The sequence below is a fragment of the Macadamia integrifolia genome, chromosome 9 (assembly GCF_013358625.1).
Source record: "Macadamia integrifolia cultivar HAES 741 chromosome 9, SCU_Mint_v3, whole genome shotgun sequence".
NCBI classification, from domain to species: domain Eukaryota; kingdom Viridiplantae; phylum Streptophyta; class Magnoliopsida; order Proteales; family Proteaceae; genus Macadamia; species Macadamia integrifolia.
Genome location: NC_056565.1, coordinates 13,301,110 through 13,311,191, shown reverse-complemented (window position 1 = coordinate 13,311,191; position 10,082 = coordinate 13,301,110). Strand labels below are relative to the sequence as shown.

The window sequence follows — 10,082 nt, the reverse complement described above, 5'->3', positions numbered from 1 at the left end:
CACTGGGGAGATCGTTGTTGAGCATATTATTACTGAAGAGATGGTTGCTGATCCTCTGACTAAAGCTCTTCCGGTGGAAATTTTTAAGACTCATGTTTCTAACATAGGTGTGATGGAATCTTTTGATATGCTTGTTTAGTGGGAGTTTACTTATCCTTAGTGGTATTGTAATAAGCATTATTTTGTTAGATCATACATTATGAGCACAATCTATATTGAGCATGTTTACTTTCCAATATAGTGTTCATTTATATTCTCTCTCTCATCATATTATTGTATGATTATTGTGGTTTACTTTGATATGTCACAATTAATGGCGGTATTTAGTCAAGTTTCATGATTTATGGCGGTATTTAGCCTAAATCCATGGAGGTGGTTATTAACTATAGGCTGTATGCCAAAGTGAGATATTAATACAAGAAAATGGCGGTTTGCCTAAGTATTGATTAATATCAAAGTTCTCTACCTGTGAGGTTTTTAAGGTAGACTGATTCTTAGATCAGGAACGGACCTATAAGGAAGGATATATCTTATGTGATCACGGTTATGATATAATTCCTTATATCTATGTTTCCAGGCAATTTGAATTGATAATTTTCTATTGTTTGTAACATTAAATAGTTATATGCCATATATTGAGGTGTATTTTCTACTATTGTTCAACAATAGAGATTATTGATTAGATCAAAGTTTGTTTTGAGTGGTATTCAATCTTGCGATTATTTGGCCAGATGTCAATGGGAAGACATCAGTATTAGTGTAGCACAAGTGGGAGATTGTTAGGACTCTTATGTGAGCTTAACTGATACTGATTGACCTATTGGGCCCAAGAGAATAAGGACCACTCTAATTAGGTAACTTCTAGCCATATTCTACTGTGGAAATGGAATAGGGTTTAGGAATTCTATTATATATAGAATACTAACAGTCCCTACAGTCGTTACTCTCATAATAATAGTTTAGGAGCACTGCTTTCTCACAAGAGCTAGTGTAGAGACAGAGAGAAGATCCCAGAGTAAGAGGCTGCAAAAGATCTCAGTAGAAGGACCCATATTATGTGGTTCTCTATCATAGTTCGTGGTGCAAGCGTCAACCTTAATTTAGGGACTTCATTCACGCTCAACGGGTATGTGATTGATTTTTTTTCTATTATTCATTCTTGTATTCTATACACTGTAGGTCATTCAAATGATTCTAGGATTTAGAATCACTAACACCTTTCTCTCCCTTTACGTGTGTAGGATTCTCCGGCAGACTAGTCCGAGTCGCCTACCAAGGCGTTCGAGGCTCCTACTGCCAAGAAGCTGCCTCAGAAGACTCCTTCGAGGCTCTCGAGCATAAAGCCTCCTATCGTACCATCATACTTGTGACAACTATTGTTTACCTATTGTTTCTCCAAGTCTGTGATGCCTTCCCCTGCGACCACATGGAAGACGCCTTCGAGGATTTCGAGCATAAAGCCGCTGATCGTTCCATCATACCTGTCGAGAACTCTATCGATGGAATGATTGATTACAATTTTGATCTCTTAATCCACCATGGTGATGTCAACATCGTCGGAGAACTAGTTCTCCCTGTAAATCACTGCCTCTTGGCCTTCTCCGGCGACACTGACGAAGGAGAAACAAGTGTATAAAGAGAAAGAAACCAAGGAATCACTGGTTGATTATGTTGAAGCCTTGAAATTTCTCTTGCAAAGGAAGTTAGAAGACGGAGAAGACGAGGAAGCTTTGAAGATAATGAGAAGATTGGTTGAGGCTCAACTGTTGGAGGTGGAATGGAATATTTTAATGGCGAGGTTGTTGAATGAGATGGGAGAGAAAGATGAAGCTCGAAAGATTTATGAAGAGATTTTGACATTAAACCCTCAAAGTTTTGAAGCATTATTCGAGAATGGGTTACTTATGGATCATTGTGGAGAAGGGGAAGATGCTGAAATGACTTGAAGAAGCATTAACAGTTGCAGGGGAGGAGCAGAAGAGTGTTGAAGCTCGCGATGTGAAGTTAATTGTTGCCCAGTTTCAGTTTCTTCATAAGAATATTGATGAAGCTTTAAAGATTAACCAAGAATTGGCAATGGAAGATCCAAATGATTTCAGGCTTTACTTATGCCAAGGTGTGATTTATAGTTTGCTTAATAGAAACAATGAGACAAGAGAACAGTTTGTGAAGTATACCGAGCGATTTAGGCGTGAGCGTGATTTGAAAATGATGAAGAAAAGACAGAAGGAAGAGAATATAGGTATATTACCTAGAATGGTAAAATGGTCTTTTTACAGGCTAGTTTAACAACATTAGTCACTTGAGGGTAGTTTGATAGAATCTTCAAACTAGAGAGGAGGTTGTTGCTATATATGAAAGTACATGGGGGGGGGGGGAACATGATATTAAGCCAAAGTTCAAGAGAGGGGAGTGTAATTTTCGTTTTTTTTTTTATAAAACAACATCAAATCTGTTTCTCCAACGACCAAAAAATGCGTGTTTTATTTTTCACCCGGTTCATTCTGAACAAAATACACACACACAAACAAATTGGACATCACGTACTTGTTCTATTCCAAATTTATTCCAAACAAACATCAGAATTGATTTTTTTGGACATAGCCATATAGAACCTGAGCAACCCTAGTAAGTATAACTTTACTGAGCATACATAGCTAGTTCTCAAGTGCCCAACCCAAAAGATTCATATATAGCCCTTAATTCGATCTTCATCTTTTTTTTTTATTCAGCTGATTATGGGTTCGAGTAGACACGCCTCACTATCGCTCATTGATCTTATGAAAATACTGCTTCGTCTTATGAGGACTTCGGCCTAGAGGGTTACAATCACTACCATGAAACACCCATTTCCCGTTAAGAAAAAAAAAAAATATAATAACTTTTCAAACACAACATGTGAACTGCAATAAGAAGTAGGAACCACTCTTTATCATCACTTTTTTTAGGGTTTTCTTCTATTCAGATGATGATAGTCATATAAACACAAATATTAGTCAGGGCTTACTGTCTCAATAATTGAGATACGTTATCCTCCCATTTCATAGAAAGTGCAACATTTGAATCGTCAACCGTGGAATTAATAAGATGCCTAATTTTCAACTTTCGTCCAGAAAGATTGAGTTTAGTAGGAGATCAGAAAGATATTTTTCCCGAAATCACAAACTTTGACTTTTTTTACAATGTTACCTAAAGACTTTTGGCATTATATATGTGTCATGTTAAAACTTAAAACTACCCAATCTAGAAAGATCAATAACTTGTCAAAACCACACACACACAAAAGACTTAATTCCGATACTGCAATTCTTTGTTGATCACTATTTCAATAGAGAAGGTGATGTATGGTTTGTTACCTAATTATTGTCAAAGAAATATTCCCAAGAAAAGGGAAATATATATATATATAGTAATAAAATGTAATTTGGGTTAATTTGTCACTTTTGTCTCTGATTTGTAATGTTTTCTCATGTAGTGGGTTTAGTACAACTGATCCAAGTGGTTGGATCGATGTTGTCCAATGTAGAAAGTGATCATCCCCTTAATGGGTAATAGGTTTTGCAATTAACTGTCTTAAAATAATATCTATCAGCAATTATACCTATTAAATATGAGAGAAATATTAGTTATTCAGTATTACAAGATTGGTCCATGTTATCAGTCTATAAATTGATAGCAATATTCATTAGTAACTAAAAACCTAACTATTGAATAAAGAATATAACAAACAAGATCAACAGAAAAGATCAGAGGATTGAGGATCATCTTCTTTAAACGATATGGATCTCTGATAATGGTTTTCTTGTTTAATAGATTCATCATGTTATTTGCGTAATTAAAATATCTAATGTGTCTTAGTGAAAGAACTAAATCTTTTCTTGTGCTACTGAAGGTCCAGTGCGCATCCGACAGGTGGGAGAACCCAGGCACACACCCTGACATGTTTTAGTGAGCGAGCCTGTTGCCCAGCCATCGGTGAGCATTGGGCCTCCGATGCCACTAGAGAGGATCTGAATCCCTTAGTGAATGCTTCAGTTGCAACATGCTGGTCTCAAGGTTAATTAACACTTGAAAACAGACCCTCTTGTGAAGCAAAGGCTAAGATTGCGTACATTTGCCCCTCTTAGACTCTATGGTAGCGAGGACCTCATAAACTGAGTTTTTTTTTTCTAATGTATGCGTCAAAAAATTACATATTACTATGATAAAATGGCCCTCACCAGATCCATATATATACCCTGAAAACGGAACCACAAGGAGATCCCTACTTGACAAGTTTTTCACCATGAGACCAAGAGGTGAACTTTTGAAATCAACCGTGGGGACAACACAAAACATATTAAAATATGTTCTCGATTTTGAAACTCTAGCTAAGAATCTCCTCGAAAACCCTCAAGATATCTATTTTTCTCTTTGATCATTTGTCGTTTGTCTTTCTTTTTTTAGGGTTTTGGTGGAATCGCTTGAGAATAAACAACCCTGTTATCCTAATGGACCATAGAAAACTTCTGAGTCTCAAGATCCCAACCCTTCTGTGATTTTTACTATCTTATTCTTGTGGTTGTCACAGAGAAGAAATACGGATTGGAGCTATAGATATGATTCCGTGATCACCACCGACAGAAAGAATCAAAAGGTCCAGCAAACGTGATCCCCTTCCTGCACAAACTTCCCAACCCTTAACTAATTTGCCTACCCAGTTAAAGACTTTAAGAGAGATCTGTTCTCTACTACCCCAGATTTTCACCACCCAATATAGAAACAGAAACTTGTCCCAATCATATATCTTTTACACACATGATGAATGCATGAATGCACATCTATGCTTTGCATGCATGCATGATACCATTCACAAGTGCAGCTAGCTATATAATATTTGAGAATATTCTCTATTTGTTAAAAGATTAATAGAATGGTGTCATCAAGTCAAGAATAAGTAGTAGGAATTCCATTCTCATCTCCTCAACCCATCACTATTGCGTCTATCTTCTCCTATCTATCTAATTTTCTTCAGGAAAGCTGCAGATTTGGGTCTTGAAATGGGAAGATCAGAGAAGATGGATAGAAATGAAAACAACCCTGATGATGATTTGAAAGAAAAACCCTTAAAGAAGAATCAAGAAGAGGATGGCGACGAAGACGATGAGGGTGGAAGGACTAGAAACAGTGTGAGCTCAAGCAACAGCAGTGTTGAGGAGAGTGAGAATAAGGGAAGTTCCGGCAGTGTTAGACAGTATGTGCGATCCAAGGTACCAAGGCTGCGTTGGACGCCTGATCTCCACCTTTGTTTCGTTCATGCCGTGGAAAGACTTGGGGGACAAGAAAGTAAGTTTTTTGCAAATTATCCTAACCTAGTACTTCAACTGATTTTCAGTTCTCTCTATCCTTTTGTGTCCTCTTCGGATTTCTCTTATTCATTGTTTGGTGCAGAAGCAACTCCTAAACTAGTACTTCAGCTGATGAACATCAAGGGCCTTAGCATCACTCATGTTAAGAGTCATTTACAGGTAATTTTTGTGCAATAGCGGGAGCCTTGTGCACTGGGTTGCTCTTTTTTTGGTGAATAATTAATATATTCAACGAAGCCCAAGAATTCTTTTTCCTCAAAATTGAAGGAAAGAAATAGGTACAGAAATCTCCACAATAAAACAACGGCCTATCCTCACAGTTTAATCAAGCTATTAGGGAAATCCGAAGAAGATACAAAAGGATGGGGACAACCGATAACCCGCTATGCACCAAGGCCAGCTCTTAGAAAATCAACCAAGAGCCTAATAAGCTTGCTCTTGTTGATTGCTTTACTATTATGAGTTCAGAATTCTCTAAATCACACTTTTTATGCTGCATTGATCTGTTTTTGTGCAATAGATGTATAGAAGCAAGAAGATGGATGATCAGGGTGGAGGTAACTTAAGAGTTCATGGCCTGGTTCAGTATACATCTTTTCCTTCTTGTATTAATTACTTGTGCTAATGTTACCTTTTCATGACAGTTATAACCCATGAAGGGAATCTCATGGGAACTAAAGATCAACAAATCCACAGCCATTATCAACTACTTCCCATGATAGAAAGTCATGACAATGAAGGGATTATTTCAAATTTCAGGTATTGAAATTGAAAGATTTTGAATTATCTTTCTCAGTTAGAAAATATGGAAATTTGAAGAGCTTAACATCATAGTTCTATATATTTATATCCTTCTCTCCAGATTTAGTGATTTTTCTTGGAGTACTGCCTATGGGCACTGGAGTAATTACCCTGATGAAGGCAATGGTGTAAGTTTGAGACAGAGACCTGGATTCTATAGTTCATTAAGTGGACAAACTACCAAGAGAACTCAGAATATCCATCATGAATTTCAACTGAGTAATGATCATCTTTCCAACCAGACCCAATCCAGAACAACCATTATGATCAATCCAAACTTATATGATACCAGATTGCAAGGAAATGACAAAGAGAGATGGATCCACCAAGACACAACTTGGAGGGTGACCAGAGAGGAGAGAAACGCAGTACTAAAAAGGAAGCTGACACCCAACTGTGACCTTGATTTGAACTTGTCGCTCAATGTAACCTCAAGACAAATAATGGACTCTCGAAGAACTCAGAACAAGGAAGAAGAAGAAGAAGAAGAAGAAAGCTGTGGATCTTTGTTTTTGTTGTCCCCTCCATCAAATAATGAAAGATACTCTATTGATCATCTAAGCCAGACATCAAAGGGGTTGGAAGGAGAAGAAAGGATGAAATCAAGAATGCCAAGTACCCTGGATCTGACTTTATCAATGGGAGCATTCTAGTGATTGTCTATTAAGATTCAAAATAGAATCATAGATCATTGTCATGTGTATCCTCAGACATTATAAGTAATAAGGTACTTATTCCCAAACTTGTCTTCCATTTCTATATGCTAATTATTCCCAAGAATAGTTTCACCCCTTTTTTTTTTTTTTTTTTTTTTTTTTGAGATTAAAAAGCTCTCCCTCTTGATCTTCTAAAGTTACCTAAGATTCTTCTTTGTTTTACTGCATCATATTAGTAAAACATGTATGTAATGGGTAAAATCCAGAAAAATGCCATTAAAGATCATTGAGAAAGAAGGCATTAATGGTGGCAGATTTAGTTTTGGAAACGAATGAGCTCTGCTGTCATAAAAAATTAAATGAATCTTGTGAGAGTGCAATGTCATATAAAAGATGGGTGCTATTGGGTTATTGTGTAATCCATAAAACTCGTTTTAGTATGTATATTGACATCTTGTGGCATTTTCTCTTTCAATGTTTTATTATTTTTTACATAAAGTTGTGGTAGCTAGGGTTTTAAAATGTAAACTTTATTTTTTTCTGTGCATTGTATTCCTTTCTAGAGAGTAGTGGAATAGACTTGCTAATTTGCCTATTTTTCCATTAATTTTGTCTTCTCTGGTGAGGGATGTGGTTAACAGGCTTAACTACTCAAGTTCAAGGGAGATTAATTAAAATTGAAGCTGGCATTCAAGAAGCCCCCCACTCTAGGTTGTGTTTTCTTTCATCCTTTTAATCAGTTAATTGTTGTTTTGTGTGATTTAATGGTCAATAAGAACTTAGGCTATGTGTGTGTGTGAGAGAGAGAGAGAGAGTAGTCGATGAGCTAATGGGTTTGAGAGGGCTCTAGAGGAGCGGCAAAGGAAAGACAATTAGAGCTCAATCCCAGTTGGCTTGATAATGATGAACTCTAGTAGGAAGCGGAAGGGTGAGGTCCACTCCAATCAAGAGGAAATCATGTTTGACCATTGACTGTGAAAAAGGCAAAGATTCTTTCACATGGAAAAGAAGATTTGGAAGGAAGGAGACCTCGTGTGAGGAGAAATCCCAAGGGAGTAATAGAGTTTGCAAGGGACCTTTGCCTCAAGAAGCGTGTGGTTCTAAGTTTGACTCCTCTTATCGCTATGGGGCCACTCACACAGGGTGTTTAATGCTTTTCACTATTTTCGGTGAAAGTTGAATGGTTCTCATTAAACCCTTGTATGGCCTCATCCATTCGGCTGTGGGGTTAGTATAGGCTCGTGGGACTAATTAAGCTGAAGGCCTGGATACCCATTATTAATATGTGTGTGTGTGTGTGTGTGTAAGGGAATCAGATTCATGTGATTACTAGTCCATAAGCACTCAGATTTTTATAGCTATATATGTATGTCTGAGCAAGAGAGAATCCCAAAGTTAGAAGTTTAAACATCCAATTTCTTGCTAATCTTAATTAGATGGGTTGGTAGTCTATGATCTTTTCCTTTTCATTCTAGTAGTATTCATCGATATAGGGAGTGGTGGAAGAATGGAAGTCATATAAATTCATATAGTTTTATTTTAGGCTCAATTTGTTTCAAAATGAAATTTTATTTTGAAATATTAATTTTTAGTTATAAAACTTTAGGAAATGTTTCTTTGAGCAAGCCAAATATATACGAGGAACACATTAATAAGATGTCATTAAATATTATAATACATAGGAAGGTAGCGAGATCAGTTCATATGAAGAAGAGAGAGATACATAAAGATGCTAACATACTCTGCCTAGCGGCTCAAAGGCCCTCTTTCTTAAAACTTATTTTGATTATCTTTATCATATGTTCCTTTTTTTGGTTATAGCACTATGGAGACACATTTGAGTGTGGTTGATTGAAAGAAAGATCAAGCCATATGTGAGGATAGTATTTTAATGGCATTATAGAAATGATCAAGATACCACAACTTATAATAAAAACTGTGTGTTTTTCAAATATTTCTGCACAATTTTATTTTGCTTGTAATAGAACTCTTGTAAAATATTTTCCATTGAGACAAAAAGGACTCTAAAAGCACTCAAACAGAAGGTCAAAGAACCTCAAAGTTGAAAATGTTTTAGTATAAACCTATCCATCTCCTCCTTTATTACTAACCTAGGACAGCAAGTTTAACAACTTTAGTGTTTTGTCATTTGTGATCCACGACACTAAAGTCAATGGTAAAGCTTTTGTTTTCATTTGTATTAGGATCTTATCATTATTCTAGATAATTATTCATGCTTTAAAAACATAAAGCTTGCGTATGAAGAAAAACACACAATGCACAGGCACAGGGACAAACATACTGAGGAAGAACAATTGTGATAATAATATTTTTAGGGCAAGCGTTTTTTGCCCAAGAGCGGCCTTGTGCCTAGACACAGCAATATGCAATCTTAGACATTCTTAGTGTTATTCTTAGAAAACTATTCATGCTCTAAAAACATAAAGCTTGTGTATGAAGAAAAATACAGGCATATGCATAGGTAAACTGAGGAACAACTGTAACAATAGTATTTCTAGGCCAAGGTTTTTCTCTCCAAGAGCGGCCCATGTGTCATTGTGTGCCCCTAAATATGTGGCATAGGGGCTGCTCTCGGACGGAAAACTTTGTTCCATATTTCTATTATAATTAATAACAATAAGGGAAAATGATTGGACATGCCACCAAATTGCTCAACATTTGTCATCCGCTCTCCTCCCCCTTTGCCTTTTTATGTCCTACCCTATGACTAGTGCATGCCGCTATCTTACCAAAAACTGATTTTACCCCTAACCCTCTCCCTAACAATAATGAGAAAGGAATATGTCTTAGGTATAACGGCACCCTGGCCATCCCTAAGGGGAGGCAGTTCTCGTAGACAACCCAAATTTGGTAGAAATATTACCCATATTATTGGCTAATGATGATTCAAATTCATAACAATTTCTAACTTTCTAATGTAGTTGATATCCTATACTTTATTCAGAATCTTAAAAACGACCAGCCAACCACTAATATTTCTTAGTCTTATTCCACCGGCCTAAGTCCCTATATATGTTGGTTGGAGGTTGACCCATGTTCCTATGATGGATAATTCGACACTTAAATTCTTTTAATTAATCAGGTTTTGGCTGCTTAACCAAACGTGTGGATAACCCTCTTCCTCCATTATTTATACATGAAGCCGAATATATTTGACCATTGACTACATTATTATGAAGCTATATATGGAAATGCTAGTCCGAAGGTCTAAGATTATATATAATATTAAAGTCTTAATTCTGAAATTAATGCAAGA

General features: G+C 36.5%; 1 protein-coding gene and 1 pseudogene across 1 annotated transcript; both read left to right on the top strand.

Annotated features, from left to right (window-relative positions):
• Positions 1 to 1,426: 1,426 nt before the first annotated feature.
• LOC122089531 lies at positions 1,427 to 4,596 on the top strand (annotated as a pseudogene).
• Positions 4,597 to 4,922: 326 nt separating this feature from the next.
• On the top strand, positions 4,923 to 6,882 carry LOC122088064 (putative Myb family transcription factor At1g14600). Its single transcript, XM_042657201.1, has 5 exons — positions 4,923 to 5,325; positions 5,431 to 5,507; positions 5,869 to 5,905; positions 5,993 to 6,107; positions 6,211 to 6,882. The coding sequence occupies exons 1-5, from the start codon at positions 5,040 to 5,042 to the stop codon at positions 6,800 to 6,802; spliced, it is 1,107 nt and encodes a 368-aa protein (XP_042513135.1). The 5' UTR covers positions 4,923 to 5,039; the 3' UTR covers positions 6,803 to 6,882.
• Positions 6,883 to 10,082: the final 3,200 nt, after the last annotated feature.